The sequence below is a fragment of the Pelophylax lessonae genome, assembly GCF_965119305.1.
Source record: "Pelophylax lessonae genome assembly, chromosome: 6".
Classification (NCBI taxonomy): domain Eukaryota; kingdom Metazoa; phylum Chordata; class Amphibia; order Anura; family Ranidae; genus Pelophylax; species Pelophylax lessonae.
In genome coordinates this window covers 238,393,641-238,410,741 of record NC_138773.1, presented here as the reverse complement: position 1 = coordinate 238,410,741, position 17,101 = coordinate 238,393,641, and the positions used below count along the sequence as shown (strand labels likewise).

Below are 17,101 nucleotides of genomic sequence, written 5' to 3'. Positions count from 1 at the left end.
CTGTGACATAAGGGGCGGGACCTCCCGATGACATCTGGCGGCCACGCACACAATGGCTATATAACAAGCTGCAGAGACCGGCATAATCACCGGAGACATCGTCAGAGGAGGACCAAAGGAAGAAGAAGAGAAGAGCCGAGCAGAGGGCAAAAGAGCAGAAGAGCGGACAGCAAAGGAGCAGAAGACCAGGAGAGGGAGAAGACCAGAGCAGAGAAGAACAGATGAAGATTTTTAATAAACTTTCCAAAACGTCTCCTGTCGTTATTTACATACACTGCCTTTTATGGGGTGAATGGGTAGGGGTACAGTGTACCCCATACCCATTCACATAGGGAGGGGGTCCGGGATCTGGGGGCCCCCTTGTTAAAAGGTGGCTTCCAGATTCCGATGAGCCCCCTGCCCGCAGACCCCCACTACCACCGGCCAGGGTTGGTGGGGATGAGGCCCTTGTCCTCATCAACATGGGGGCAAGGTGCTTTGGGGTGGAGGGTGCAGAGCTCCCCCTGCCACAAAGCACCAGCACCCCCCCCCCCCATGTTGAGGGCATGTGGCCTGGTATGGTACAGGGGGGGGTGAGGCCGCTCGCTCATCCCCTCCCCCTTCCTGCCCTACCGGGCTGCACGCTCGGATAAGGGTCTGGTATGGATTTTGGGGGGGACCCCACGCCGTTTTTTCGGCATGGGGCTACCCTCAAATTCCATACCAGACCAGAAGGGCCTGGTTTGGAACCTGGGGGGGGACCCCCACGCAGTTTTTTTTCCCATTTTTGGCGTGGAGTTCCCCCTCAAGATTCTCACAGCGCAAGTCGGATCATCCTGATCCGACTTGCGGTGCGAATTCCATTCAAATCAATAGGCTCCCATAGGGAACCATTGATTTTGAATGGAGGCAGAAAAAACGCTGCTAAAAGCAACGTGGCCAAACATGCAATAACGCAAATGGAAAAAGCTACTGAAAGCACGTTTAACAGCTGCTTTTTCCCGGCGTCAGAACTAGCTTTGCAGCATGATTTTTCTAACGTCCCGTGTACATGGAGCCTAAGGGTGTAACATGTATCATGTTATTTTGAAGTAGTCCCTCGAATCCCCCACTTCCCTGTGACAGCGGGCACGGGATCAGGAACAGAAACCAGCCACTAGTGCTATACCAACAAGACTCTGTACGAGGTCCTGTTTGATTCAATCTATATGTAAGTGATATAATTAAAGGTTTGACGAGCAAGGTATGTCGTTTGCTGATGACACAAAGGAGTGCAATAGGGTTGATATACCTGGAGGTTTCTGTACATAGCATTGCTGGAAAATTGGTCAAAGCAGCGCAGTTCAACGTTTCTAAATGTAAAACAACGTGCCAAGGGAAAAATAATTTCTTGATTGAGTATAACATTAGGGGTACAGTATTGGCAAGAACCATAGAGGGAAAAAAAGATTTGAGGTTACTTATTTCAGATGACTGCAAAATAGGCAAAGAATTTGGCCATGCAGTGGGAGAAGTGAACTGAAGGTATCGCTAGAGGGGTCGCCAGCAGGAGGCAGGAGATTCTGATTCCCCAATATAGATCTTTAGTGAGACCTTGAGTCCAGAGAAGGGCAACAAAAATGGTGAAAGGCCTGAGGGATAAACACATCTGACTGCAGAAACGTATTATGTACAGTTTGGAGCACGAAGGAAGAGGGGAGAGATGACTGAAACCTTTAAATACATTAAGAGTGAGGTTCAGGAGGGCAGTATTTTTAATATGAAGCTCAGATCAAGAACACAGAGACAAACAAGGAAAGGTTTAAAACTAATCTTAGAAAGTATTATTTTACTGAAGGAGCAGTTGATGTTTGGAACAGACTTCCAGCAGCGGTAGTGATTCAACAGTACATGGATTTAAACATGCTTGGGACAAAAATGGGTCTACAGTATATTCAAACAAAATAAAATGAGTCAAACTTAATAGACCACTTGGTCTTTTTACTCTGCTGTCACTTTTTTATGAGTGTGAGCTGTGTGGTAAATTAACCCAGTACAAGAAAACAGGCATTGGGAGAACAATATTGTCAAAGAGTCCTAACAGTATTACTAAATGAAATGGTTAAAAAATGCACAATTTGGAGCCTGTTCACACTGCCCGCACACTAAACCGCAGCCGTTTAGTGTGCAGGCAGCTCTCCATTCTGGCTGCAGTGAGCTGGCAGTAGGGGGCGGTGTAATGTGCGTTTTAGAGCAGTCCCCTTTTTTTTTGTGTCAATTTTATCTGAAGTGCAAAAAGTGACAACATTCAAGTAACTGTATTGCAGCACAGTGTGTTGTGCTGCTGTACAGTGCCATGCAATGCCTTCGTGTGTTTTTTTTGCAGTGCACTGCACTACATCTTCGGGATACATTGCAGCGCGAACAGGACACATAGAAAATAATTGTTTTCAGTGTGTCCTAGCGGTGACTTGTGTTCCTCTAGTGCAGTAAAATGCAGGACACGCACAGGTGTATGAACAGGGCCTTAAAAGAGAAGTTTGACTTTCTTCCCCATTTATACTATCCTAGGTGGATGTAGCATCAGTCCGATTCTGCATCTATCCCCCAATCGCTCAGTTCTGACAGCTCCCCGAGCAGAGAGCTGCTGACGGTCAGTCAGCAGCTCTCTGCTCTGCCCCCTCCTTGCTGACTGGAGCGCTGGACTGTGGAGAGGCGGGGAGCAGCCAGCTCAGGCTCTCACCTGATGGATCCTGAATCCATAGTCATGACGACACGGTGCCTGGATCGACATCTGTGACGTCAGCAGAGAGCAGACTTCAGCCTGCTCTCTGTTGAATACGGGTCACAGGAATGCAGAATGAACTGCACTACTGTGATCCATAAAGGATGTGCAGTCAAATGAGCTTTGGCTGTACATCTCCTTTAATCTGTTTAAAATCCTAATGCCTGCTGTACCGTGTGCTCCATCAATGCCTGCTCTGCAAAGTTTAAGCTGCATATCTGCAAATGAGGCTGAGACTTCTAGGATATTCAGTTACATGTTGGTTGCAGAGCTAAATGCATCCATCTCCACTGTTATGGATGTCTATGCCATGGCAGCAGAATGAGGCCAATTCCCCCTTAAATATTTACACAGTTCACTAGCCGGTAGTGGGAGGCACAAAGAGATCAGGCCGTGTTCTAGTACACAGAACCCTCCTTGTTTTAACCTTGGCTACCAATTTAACTGACTATCTACAGATTACATATTATAACATAATCCCTGTGCTAAAATACTGCTTTTTGTAGGACAATGGGAGATTAATACCTAGCAACTATGCTAAAAGCATTCAGTTGAGCTGTAAATTATACATAATGAAAGGTAAAAGCATGGTTACAGAAGTCTAAAAAACAACAAAAATTGGAGACAGCTCCGTCCATAGTAAAAGCATGTGGATCAGTGCAGCAAGCTTGGCAGAAATGTAAAAAAGTACAGCTGGAAAGTTAACAAAGCTATAAAATACATTTTGCAAAATCTGAAAATTGCCTCCCAGGAAAGTAGAGCCTGTTAAATCATTAGGGGATTTTCAGATGAAATCAGATACATTCATTGCAGAAAAGCAGCAGAGTTATAGGAATGGGTAGGCTCCATTAAGCATCTGTAGGTATAAGTACATTTTACGGTCACAAAAAGCCATTACACCAGCATTATTTTGATCCAGGCTTTTTGCCGATCACACACGTTTGAAAGCCAGATGCTATTTTTTATTTTTTTTGCTTCTGAATAGGTTCTGTGCCATGCTTTAAAAAAATACCGTAAATAGAAAAAAAGATGCAAAAAGCTAGACCAAATAGGAGACATTGAGATAGGTCGACAGTACATCAGAATTAACTTTCACACAAACCAATTAATATACACTTATTGGGAAACTTTTTTTTAAAGACATGTAGCAGAATACATTTTGGTTTACATTTATGAACAAATTAGATTTTATTGGATAGGTTTAGGACAGAAAGTAGAACATTTTTTTATTTATTTTTTTCCTCAAAATTGTAAGATTTTTTTGTTATACCACCAAAAGAAAGCTCTATTTATGTGAAAAAAAAAATGATAAAAAATGTAATTTGCTTACGGTATTGCATGACCACACAATTGCCAGTTAAAGTAGCACAGTGCTGAATAGCGAAAATGCCCTCACCAGGAAGAGGGTAAAATCTTCCGGAGCTCAAAGGGTTAACATTGACTATAATGAATACATATTGGTATTTGTCTTTGTTTTGTTTTTAAATTGTCTAGGTTTTAAATCTTTTTAATAGGTTTTACAACAAATGGTTAAACGGGTAGTCCTGCTCTCTTAACAGGATTATCAATTACCTGCATTTTGTATTCTATCAGCTGCACATGGGTTATCTTGATTTTAAGGTCAATTGCATTTGATCCATTTGCGTAGGTTTATGTATATACAACTACGCTCCAGTTTACCATTTTAGGTATGATTAAGCACTAGGGTGTGAAATGCGTTAGCTGTGCTGTACTTCTTAGCCCCCATTTTGAAGTTTGGATTGTCGTTTTAATAAATGGATTAATATAAAGGTGATTTCATTGGAGTGCGGCCATCCGTACTTTTTCCTACTACAGGTTTTCTGATGCATGCAGGGCTGGCACCCATTTCATATGCAGTAGCAGTGGAGTAGAGGAGTTTTGTTACCTTGAGCAGTATACTACTTACTTTGTTGGTTAACAATGTAATAATGCAGACAGCAGTGCAAACGCTACCACATCAGCCATGCTCTATGCATCATTGAGGACCATCCAGTGAAAGGCAGAAAAAGGCAGAAAAAGAAACATGTGCTTCACGTGACCACTCTGAACACTTTTCAAATGGCAAGAATATTTAATAAATGTGGTTTCTTGGCATGCCTAGCTACAACTGTGCTGGGGGATTGCCCAATCTTTATGGAAGGGTGAGCAAAAACTTTTAGGTACAGAATGTACAAGATCAACAAGTTATATAAAACAGCAAAATTAAATCTTTAAAATATTAACTAAAAAAATAAATAAAAAATCCTTTTGACTTCAGTGAGCTAAAAACCTTACCTTGATTGAATTGCAAGATATATTGTTCGGCGAAACGATACCAAGTTAATTTCAGTTTGATCATGAATGGTTATTTTTTCCCCTACAATAAAGAAAATTAGACATTTACTTCAGTGGCAGCACAGCAAAATGTTAAACTTCTCAGTAAAAAAAAAAAAAAATCTAATATATTAGATGTTTGCCAAATTAAATTAAAAGTTCTACCTACACACACTAAGGTAAACAAAAATGAAAGAACATCAATCAATTAATTTATAATTAATTTGGATATCTCAAGAAGTATGCAAAATGTTAAAAAGTACCAACACAGTTTACGAATGTAGAAACAACTTTGAGGGAAATACTTCTTATTCCTAAAAAGGTTAAAGAAAGACCTGTGTAATCCAAAGTAGATTTGCCCCATTTTTATTTCTGCTACGCGAGCCAAGTTTTAACAACTCGAAGACCAAGCCTTTTTCTGACATCTGTTGTTTACAAGTACAAATCAGTAATTTTCTAGAACCCCCAAACATACATACATATATATTTCTTTTTTTTAGCAAAGACATTAGAGAATAAAATGGCAGTTGCTGCAATATTTTATGTCACACTATATTTGCAAACCAGTCTTTTAAATGCTATTTTTTTGGGGGGCAAAGAAAAACAATAGTTACCCCAATTTATTTGTACAAATGTGAAAAATTATGTTATGCCGAGTAAATAGATACCAAACATGCATTGCAAATTGAGCACACTTGTGGAATACTACCAACAATACCAATAAAATCACCAAAAGCGATGCTTTAAACATTTTTACAGCTTGCTTGTTTAGTGTTACAGAGAAGTTCTTGTGCTAGAATTATTGCTCTCACTGTGTCGATACCACTGTTTACACTTGTGTTCGCTTCTGCGCGCGAGCACGGAGGGATGGGGAGCTTTAAAATTTTTTTTTTCTTACTTTACTTTTTATTTTTACACTGTTCCCTTTATTTTTATTATCACTTTTATTCCTATTACAAGGAATGTAAACATCCCTTGTAATAGAAATAAGGCCCCGTTCACACTGGGGCGATCCGACTCGCCGGGGCGACCTCATAGGTCGCGGCGCGCTGCTCGCACCGCGAACTCGGAGCGGCCGGCACGGACTTCATAACATTGAAGTCTATGCAGGTTGCTCTGGGTCGCCCCAAAGAAGCTCCGGACCCTTTTTCTAAGTCGGAGCGACTTGTGTCGCTCCTATTAGAACGGGTCCACAGGTCTCCTGACAGGTCACCCCAGTGTGAACGGGGTCTTAGCATGACAGATCTCTTGTTTACCGCTAAAAGCAAAACAGAAAAAAAAAAAACTTTGACATAAAAAAAAAAAATCATGTCTTAAAGCCCAAGAACCAGGAAGAGACGCAGGAGGTCACCTTGGTCCTCCAAGGGCATTAAGCCAAATGGGGAGTATCTTGCACTTACTCGACTTTCTGTCTAGCCACGGGCCGCATTGGATCGGTTACGGGCTTTTTGACGGCTCTGGTAAGCTTGCAAACGACCCAGAAGCAGCAGGAGGGTGCTCCTCCTTCTGCCGCCTATAAAACTGATCTTGTGGAGAATCCACTGCTGGGATCACTTTTATCAGAAAGCCGGCCACCTAAGGGAAAAAACGAAGCCAGGGTTATGGCAACTAGCTGCTGCCATAACAACGGTATTTAATATCAAAATCTTGACAGACATTCCCAGTTAGGGGGTAGGCAAGTGGTTATTGGGCTTCAAATATTAATTCAGACATTTTCAAACATCAAGACTAGTAGTATTTAAAGTCCCATGTTTTCCTTTTTCTACAAAAAAAACTTCAATAATAAAAGTCAATTTAGGACATCTGCTAGACAGCCTGAATTACAAGTAAACAGTCGCAATGAATCTAGACATAAATGAGGACAGAAAAACAAAGTTGAAAAAGTTGAGGCAAACCGTTTTGGGCGATGAGGTCATCTTTATTCCATATTACTTCAGTCCCTTACATAATTTATATTCCAGATATTTTCTCCGTGGCAGCCTACCATAGACAAGCACATAACATGGCAGCTCCCAATACCAATTATTGTCTGCCAGCTATCTGCACTAGCAACCACTATTATATAACTAGATTGCACACTCACTGCAAGGCTACAAATACAAAATAAGAGACACTCTATGTGTATTACTATTTGGAAAAAAAAAAGTTACCACCTCAAAAAAGTTTTTAATAAAATCTATGCTAATGTGGGAAGTTTAGTCATTGGTTTTCATTTTCAAACATTATAACAAATTACAGAAGTTGAGGCAAGAACCCCAAAAAAATCTAAGAATAGTAAGGGTTTAATATTCATTGCACAAAATTTTAGATGATCTAAAAGTACTGAAAAAACGCTGGACAGAATATTAAAGAAAAAAAAAAACACTGCAACCAACCTAAAACTGCAGGTAAAAGACCAGAAATAGGATTTTTGTAGTTCGGGTACAATGCTTTTTATCTTTTCATAGAGCCCACTGAAGTTATTAAAGGTCAGGTTACACTGTTGCCTATAGGAGGTTTGGACACTGGCAAACATTAAAATTGTAGAACAGCTTACAACCAACATGCCTCAACTTTGTACCATTACCGAGAGCATGATTTTAAACAGAGGGATATTACCTGTGTCCATCATTGGACTTCAAGAAGAGGATTTTATATTGATTACAAAAACATTTTCTTTCTTGCCCATCGAGGGACACAGAAGTGAATAACTGTTGGAACATCCAAAAGATGTCCAGTTTTGAGATTGGTGACAGTAAACGACCATTAACAGGCCCAACATGAACAAGAACTTGGAAGTGCCTGCTGATCAAGGGCTGCCTGTATAAACGACACCTAAATAAGGCCAAACTACTGGTCAGATGGGTAGTAAAGCCAGGAAAAGAAAAGATGGGGAACTACACCAGATAACCAGAGATCAAGCAGAATGGTCATAAAAACAGCAAAGAATGTCTCGACATGAAAGAGACACCCAACCAGAGACCATAAGCATGAAGATGATCAAGCTGATCCAACTAGAAGAGTGGAAGAAACAACAATTTCCCTACAGCGAAAGACTCACAACCTAAACCGTGGTTAAGGGGAAGAGAACTCCCTTGTAAGAACTGGAACTGAGAGAGTAACTTAAGAATGATGTCCTCATAGGAAAGACCAGAACCAGTCTAAGTGGAAAAAGGACAAGCTCCAATTCAAGTGATTCTAAAGGTGAGAACTATTAGGGAAGAACCCTGAGAATAGAGAAGGTCAGAAGAATTTTCAAAGAGGGCAACAGTGACTCCTGAGTCTACCTAAGTAACCAAGGATAAGATCCCATGAAGTCAGCATGACTTAAAGGATAACATATATGGGAAGCTTCAATACACAAGTAGGCAAGAAGGTGGATTTCCTCACTTTATGATGGTAGAAAGGCATGAACATCCAAATACAGCAGGGTTTCTCAAGCGGGGTTCAGCAGAATTCTAGAGTTCCGCTGCAATTTTCCTGTCAGTCACAGGCAGCTGACTGGTAGATCACATCCCCTCTGCTGACACATGCAGAGTTACAGAGGTAAGCAGATGTGATCATGCTATCTGTGGAGCACTCTTCCCTGCCAGCCCCGCCCCGCCCCCTCCTGTTTATCCCAGGTGCTTGCATGTGACATCACCTGGAATGGACAGGAGGGATTGGTGGGGGAAGAGCGCATCAGAAGAGGACTGATCACGGGCACTTACCTATGAAGGAAACTGCTGCCCTGCCATGGGACCTGATCCCATGTATGGAGCCCTGCCATGTGCCCTGATCCCATGTAAGGTGCCCTGCCGTGTGCCCTGATCCCATGTAAGGTGCCCTGCCGTGTGCCCTGATCCCATGTAAGGTGCCCTGATCCCATGTAAGGTGCCCTGCCGTGTGCTCTGATCCCATGCAAGGTGTCCTGCCGTGTGCCCTGATCCCATGTAAGATGTCCTGCTGTGTGCCCTGATCCCATATAAGGTGCCCTGCCGTGTGCCCTGATCCCCTGTAAGGTGCCCTGCCGTGTGCCCTGATCCCTTGTAAGGTGCCCTGTCGTGTGTCCTGATCCAATTATAGATTATTATTATTATTTAATGCTGGTTCTTAAAAATATTGGTTGGTATATCAACAGCCTGCTGATCACACCAATGTTCCGTGAGGTGCAGATATGAACATTATTTCGAGGTTCCTCGAGATCTCAAACATTTTGCCAAGGTTTCCTCCAAGGCAAAAGGGTTGAAAAACCTCCAACAGAGCTTAGGATCAATATCAACAACCAGCTATCCCAACACACTCAACATCTAGGAGATGACATCCCTGGAACGTAGCCCTAAGACAAACTTACTGGAACTTTGACGAGTCATAGGTTCAAGATGCTCCTGACTCCTCATATAAAGCTATGCATCATAGTCCACGTCAAGAGATCTCAGGAAGGTGAAGAAAATTCACATTATTTCAAACTGGGAGAAAGGAATTTCACCAGAAAGGATTACCTCTCAAGTCTGCAACATATTAACATATATGGGTGAAACATACTGTATCAGAGGAATGGTCACGGGGGTGGGACCATGTGCAAACACTTGTGAAAACATAATCGGTGGGCAGCTTTTTCTTTAGATTATACAGGGCAGAGAAAGGAACTGACCCAAATGAGCAGATCCCATGGTAACATTTGATCATTACCCGCTACTGCCAGAGGATTCCTGCATCAGGACACAATCTAGTTCAGTATGCAAATGGTACATCGTTTGACATCCTCCACCTGCAATGAATAATCTGAAAAGTACCCAAGTGCCTGGACCACTCCCCCACATTTTGGAATATAAATCTGCATCCAAGAACCTAAATTACTTTCTAACCACAGCAACTGAAAGCAACCTGAAACGGGTGAGGGCGCCCCATCGGGTTGAGGCGGACTGGGTCGCCGTGTTAGAGTGGGCGGCTTTTGACTTGCCCGCCCAAGGCTTCTTCTGGCCACCAGAGGCCGTGAAGGATTTGCCCTTGTCTTGTGCCTTAAAGGCACGAAAGGACCCCTAGTTAGGTTTAAAGGAAGGGCCCCGCTTACCGCGGAAAAACTTACCCTTGGCACATGGGGCAGCAGCGTGCTTTTACCCCCAGTGACCCCCTTAACCAACTCGTCCAGGGAGTCCCCAAAAAGGCGATTCCCTGCATAGGGGATGTCAGATACAGTCTTCCTGGAAGTCTGGTCAGCCGACCAGCTTTTCAACCCCACAATGCGACGGATTACTGCAACTGCAGATAAGCGTGAGACTAAATGGGCCTCATCCAAGGCCGCGTCACACAGGTATAAAACAGCCTGAATAATTTGGTCCACCATCTCCAGAGTAGCAGGAGGGGCGGAATCAGCCACAAGGATGCGCCTGAGCACCTTAGTCCACTCCACCACAGCCTGAGAGACCATAACTGAGGCGAACAGGATGATACTAAACTAAGCATGCCAATATCTTCTATGCAGGATGTGGAAACCTTACAAGCAGACCTGAACAAAATAATGGGGTGGGCAACTACATGGCAGATGAGGTTTAATGTTGAAAAATGTAAAGTAATGCACTTGGGTGCCAGAAACCAGAAAGCAAGCTACTCACTAGGGGGGGGGGGGGCTCTGGGTGAGTCTAGGATGGAAAAGGACCTGGGGGTACTGGTAGACAACAGGCTTGGCAGTGGCATGCAATGCCAAGCCGCTGCAAGCAAAGCCAACAGAATACTGGGATGCATAAAAAAGGGGATTCACTCCAGAAATGAAGAGATTAATTCTCCCTCTCTACAAGACTCTGGTCCAGCCAAATCTGGAGTATGCTGTCCAGTTCTGGGCACCGGTCCTCAGGAAGGATGTGCTGGAACTGGAGAGAGTCCAGAGAAGGGCAACAAAAATAATTAGGAGAATGGAGGACATCAGCTATGAGGAAAGACTACAAGCACTGAACTTATTCTCTCTGGAGAAGAGACGATTGAGGTGGGATATGACATCAATGTACAAATACTGTACTGGCAACCGGGAATACAATAAGACTCGTGGCCACTCACTAAAACTAGAGGAAAGGTGGTTTAACCTTAAAATATGTAGGGGGTTCTTCACTGTAAGAGCAGCAAGGATGTGGAATTCTCTTCCACAAGCAGTCGTATCAGCAGGGAGCATTGATAGTTTCAAAAAACTATCAGATGGGCACCTTCAAGACCACAACATACAGGGGTATACAATGTACGGTTAACAGCAAACACACACACACATCATAGGTTGAACTGGATGGACGGATGTCTTTTTTCAACCTCACTAACTATGTAACTATGCAACTATGAACATGGGTTTCAGCAAGGAACCCGCCACCATATAGGAGTGGCGGGTAGAGTGTTGAGTTGTTCACTTTAAGGTCAACACAGAGGACAACAGAGCCGTCATGAGGGGGAGGAGCCTAACGGCACGCACGTAGGCTGAAGGGGGAGAAGGCTATCTCCTACATGAAGGAACTAAGGATCCCGACCGCTCCCGACCCACCTTCGGCCAGACTCTAGACGCCTAAGCTCCCGGGGATGAGCGCGGGCACTGTGAGCGGTGAACCTCGCTGACCCCCCCCCCCTGTCTGACGTCTCCCTCCATGGTTTGATACCACGCTCCGTGCAGCACCGATACCTGGAGGAGTTCCTCTCGCTTTGCAGCACACTGACGCCGACGCTGGCGAGCCCTGTCTCCTGCACGGCGACGCAGGTGGGCAGCTACAGCGGCGATAGGTGAGGCCTCTATGCTAACCGCTAGCGCGGGAAAGCCGGACGTGGACAGTAAGAAGCGGGTCCCGAGGGAACGGACCTCAAGAGAGCTGCCCGGTCCACCTGAGTCCTGTGAGCGATGTGAAGTCTACAGGGTAGCTGAAAAGGAGAGAAAGACTCCCCACCATTTTTGCACCGTCTCACCCTATCCCGCATAGTCTGTCTGGAGATGCTGATGCCTTGATGCCTAAGGGCTGGGAAGCTGAGGAGACAGGAGAGCAAACAGCCTACAGACGAACAGAAAGTATTTTAAAAGAGGACAGTCTACTAAAACCGTGAGTTACAGAGGAGTAAACCCTCTTTCTATATCATCTCTACTGTCATCCTACTGTTTATTAGAAGGACTTATAAAGACTTCCTAGAGATAATATACAACAAAACAGTATGGTAAAATATAAAGCCAGCACACCTGAGACTGATCTAGCTGCTCCTTGTTTAAACCAGTAACTTCACATAGGTGTCTTTTATTGGATTAGCAGCTGCAACAGTTTCTTCATACCTTAAATCAGAATTATTTTATAAGTCATGTGTCCACAGATAGCAGCCATCTTGGCCATGACGTATCCAATTTAGGGTGTGCCCCTATCCTCAATTGATCAATTACATTTGGAAGGATTGGGAAACAGAGATTTCGGGCACAAAAATTTTGTTAAAAAGATTTCTTTTATTCAATACAAAACTAAATATTTTAAAATCATAGAAAAATACAGGCAAATGATTGTGTATTAAGGACACAGTGAGACCACATAACAATGGTCTATGTTGTACAATATCTCAGTGCATAGAACTTATAAAAGTCGGTTTACATACAGTTCAAAGTACAAGATCATTAGTAGTCATATAATCCTTGGAAACGTATTGCTTGTTATCAGAAGAACCGCCGACGGACACCCAAGCAGTATGGTGCCGGTCAGCAGGGTCGACTGAAAATATAAGTTAACATTCACCATGTAATATATGACCTTTGCTCGACATGTTTCGCTTTCTTAGACAAAAAAGCTTCATCTGGAGCATATCATTTCTTTTGTCTGTACATATAGTAATCAGGCACATATCTCAATTTCCATAGAGAATTCTTTAACGAGGAGGACTGTGCGTTTTGGGAAGCTCAGAAAGGCAATGTATAGTGACATAGTAGTGAGGGTAGTCACTCCATGTCTCATATCAAACTTAGGAAGGACCAGAGCTTAAATGTAGGGAGCGTGTCTCCTCTGCTTATATGTCGGCCCTTGCCACGCTGTTCCCAGCTTCCGCACAGTCCTCACCGGATGGGGAACCTCCACCATTGGTGGAGGTTCCCCATCCGGTGAGGACTGTGCGGAAGCTGGGAACAGCGTGGCAAGGGCCGACATATAAGCAGAGGAGACACGCTCCCTACATTTAAGCTCTGGTCCTTCCTAAGTTTGATATGAGACATGGAGTGACTACCCTCACTACTATGTCACTATACATTGCCTTTCTGAGCTTCCCAAAACGCACAGTCCTCCTCGTTAAAGAATTCTCTATGGAAATTGAGATATGTGCCTGATTACTATATGTACAGACAAAAGAAATGATATGCTCCAGATGAAGCTTTTTTGTCTAAGAAAGCGAAACATGTCGAGCAAAGGTCATATATTACATGGTGAATGTTAACTTATATTTTCAGTCGACCCTGCTGACCGGCACCATACTGCTTGGGTGTCCGTCGGCGGTTCTTCTGATAACAAGCAATACGTTTCCAAGGATTATATGACTACTAATGATCTTGTACTTTGAACTGTATGTAAACCGACTTTTATAAGTTCTATGCACTGAGATATTGTACAACATAGACCATTGTTATGTGGTCTCACTGTGTCCTTAATACACAATCATTTGCCTGTATTTTTCTATGATTTTAAAATATTTAGTTTTGTATTGAATAAAAGAAATCTTTTTAACAAAATTTTTGTGCCCGAAATCTCTGTTTCCCAATCCTTCCAAATACCTTAAATCAGCACACGTTTATACTACATGGTACCTCGGCAGCCGGACCATCATATGCAGGTACATATGTATGTATAGCAATTTAGTAGGTGAAGGAATGAAGGACCTACACAGAGACTCATAAGAAGAACACAGGTATAAACAAAGACCTCGGGGCTGTATAAAATAATTAACACTTTCTCTGTGAAATAATACCTGGCATTGCCCACGCATTTTGTTATGCCATACAGCATGAGTTTCTTTCTTGCTCTTTTGCTTTTTCTCATTTTTAACATTTAAGGAAGAGATTCACCCCAGCTTGTATAAGGACCTGAGTAGGGAGGTGGAAGGCTGGAAGTGCCTCATACTTCTATCCTTTATAGCTGCCTGTTAATACGGAGTCAATATAGAGGTTACTCGGCCTTTCTGTGTCTCCCTCCGGTTTGAATGCAAACAAATTTTATACTGAATATCAATTCGGTATACCTAATTTTTGAGTACCAACATATGGAGTTGTGAGACTTTATAAAGGAACCTCGGAATAACTCTCTACACAATGAGGGGTAAATCCACAAGAGGAGGAGCTATTGCAAAATCACCAAGGGTGACCTCAAGCCCTAACACAATAAGGAAATTTATGACACAAGAAAACTCCTCAGAAAAAACATCTCAGGAAAAACAACAAGGAACAGACAAGAAGAAAGCGGAGAAAAGTCAAAAAGCTGAAGTAGCTAAATCACCAATCAGTTCAGCAAACTCAGAGTTAAGCCTAAGGACTGAAAATGATGAGGAAGAAGAGGAAGAGCAGGGAGAAACAAAAGAACATGCCCCTACAAAAGGTGAAATGCGAGAAATGTTCGCAGGATTGGAAAAATCATTAAAAATCGAATTGGTTAAAATCCAGACCGACCTAGGGCGTGTACAGATGGATCTGGGACACGCCCTGGGACGGGTAGAAGAACTAGAGAAAAAACAAGAGGACCAAACAAAAATAATACAGGGAATGAGAAAAGAAATAAATGAGACCAAGAAAAAAGCCAGAGATCTAGCTTATAAACTAGAGGATCAAGAGAACAGAGCAAGACGAAAAAATTTGAGGATCCGAGGATTAAGGGATACAGCACAGGAAGAAAATTTAGGAGAAAAACTTCAAAAAATCTTAAACCCAGTATTAGGAAGAGGGGAAGAAGACCAATTACTGATTGAAAGAGCCCATCGCATAAGAAAACCGACAGGAGTCCCAGCAGAATCACCTAGAGATGTGATAATCAGGTTTCAAAACTATACAGATAAAGCACAAATATGGGAAAACCTAAAGAAGAATAAATCATTACTAAATGCAGGAAATACAGAAAATGACAAGATACAGATATTTACAGATTTGGCACCGGAAACATTGAGGAGGAGAAGAATTTTAAAGCCTTTGACAGAAGAGATGCAAAAACAAGGAATCAGATATAATTGGGGTTTCCCAGCTAGTTTAATAGGAAAAAGAGATGGACGATCAGCAAAACTCATTTTTCCAGAGGAAACTCAAGAATTTTGCAAAAAACTTGATATACAAGAGCCAAACCTGCCCGGATGGTATGAAGGTGACAGGGAAGATGAACCAGGAAGAAACTCACAGACGGAAGAACAGCAATGGACATTAGCTAGAAAAAACAAAAGATAAAATATGTGGAAATACTGTCTAAATAATGCAAGCCGGGAGAGAAAAAATTTTTTATTTTTTTTTTTTTTTCTCTCCTGCCATACGCTGAGGGGCTCTCTCCTACCCTCATATCGATGTGAACTGTGTGGGGGGACTGAGGGAAGGGGGGCCGGGGGGGGGGGGGAAGGAGGGAGGGGGAGGGAGGGGAAGGGAGATAAGCTATATAAAGGAAGTAGGATAGCCCCCCCAAAGCCGGAATGTCCTTCCAATTGAGGAAGGAGATATATCGTGCTAATCCACTAGAGCACCACCCCAAAGGAAATGGGTATCAGGGAGAATGACCCAAAGAAACAACTAAATACCCTAAGATCAAAAGCTGATCAAAAGAATATCAATATGAGACGGAGAGGGACGGAGGTGGGGGGGAGGGGGGGGGGGAGGGAGAGAGATGGGAGGAAGGGAAGGGACAGGGAAACTCTCCATTGCCTAAAAGGAAAAGGAATTTTAAAAGTTTGTCAGACCAACAACATGGGTAGTATGTTGTCAGCAGAATTTAAATCGATCCAGCCCCCCCGTGTTCGAGGAGGAGCTGGACCGAGCAGAAAAAATAAAAATGAAAGATGAACAACTAAAAATAATAACATACAATGTAAGAGGATTAAATTCCCATATAAAAAGGTATAAAATATTGGAAGAGTTGAGGAGAGAAGCAGCAAATATCGCTTTTCTGCAGGAAACGCATATCTCTCTCCACTCGAATATAAAACTTTTTTCTAAACACTTTCCTAAATGGTACTACGGGGACTCACCAATAGAGCGTGCAAGAGGAGTAGCAATAGGAACAGCTGGAAATATAGAATTCTCCCTAGAAGAAATGAAAACAGATCCGAATGGCCGATACATTTTTCTTAAGGGACAAATAAGGGGGATGGAGCTGACATTAGCCAATATCTATAACCCAAACAAAAAACCAAGTGAATATCTGGGGAGAATCCTGTATGACCTAGAGAGCTTTAAAAAAGGCTATCTGATAATGGCAGGAGATATAAATTTTTGTATAGACCCAAGCGTCGACAGTACATCGGGTGTAAGGATGCTGGGAGAACAAAAACTAAGGAAAATAAGGGAAAAGTTACACCAGAGTCAATTAGTAGATGCATGGAGGGTTCAACATCCAAAAAAAAGAGATTATACTTACTATTCCTCAATACACTCGATGTACTCAAGACTGGACTACTTTTTTATTGACCATCGCCTATTGGAATTTATAGAAACTACAGAAATAGGTACAACCACACTGTCAGACCACGCTCCCCTAACCTTAACAATTAAGACACCGACCCACCACAAAAGTATGGGAACATGGAGGTTAAACGAAGAACTAATTCTAGAGGAAGAAATAGGAAATAGACTAGAAAAAGAACTCGAGTTATATTTTCAAAAAAATGACACGCCAGAAATATCATCCGCTACACTCTGGGAAGCACATAAAGCGTATATCCGAGGAATATTAATATCCAGTGCATCAAGGAAAAAGAAAGAGAGGTCCAATCAAATCAATACACTCATAAGAGAAATATACGATCTAGAACAAAAACATAAAAAAGAATTTAAAAAAGAAATAGAGGAAAACCTTATAATTAAAAGAGATGAATTAAAAGATCTATTGGAAGAAG

The 17,101-nt window shown here is 42.6% G+C and overlaps 1 protein-coding gene across 1 annotated transcript in view; it reads right to left on the bottom strand.

The window, feature by feature from the left end:
* The window catches only part of CWC22 (CWC22 spliceosome associated protein homolog), a 210,619-nt gene that overhangs the window by 67,523 nt on the left and 125,995 nt on the right, over window positions 1-17,101 (bottom strand). The window contains exon 12 of the mRNA XM_082260918.1: window positions 5,039-5,120. Coding sequence (XP_082117044.1) covers window positions 5,039-5,120 — 82 coding nt within the window. The remainder of the gene's footprint in view (window positions 1-5,038; window positions 5,121-17,101) is intronic.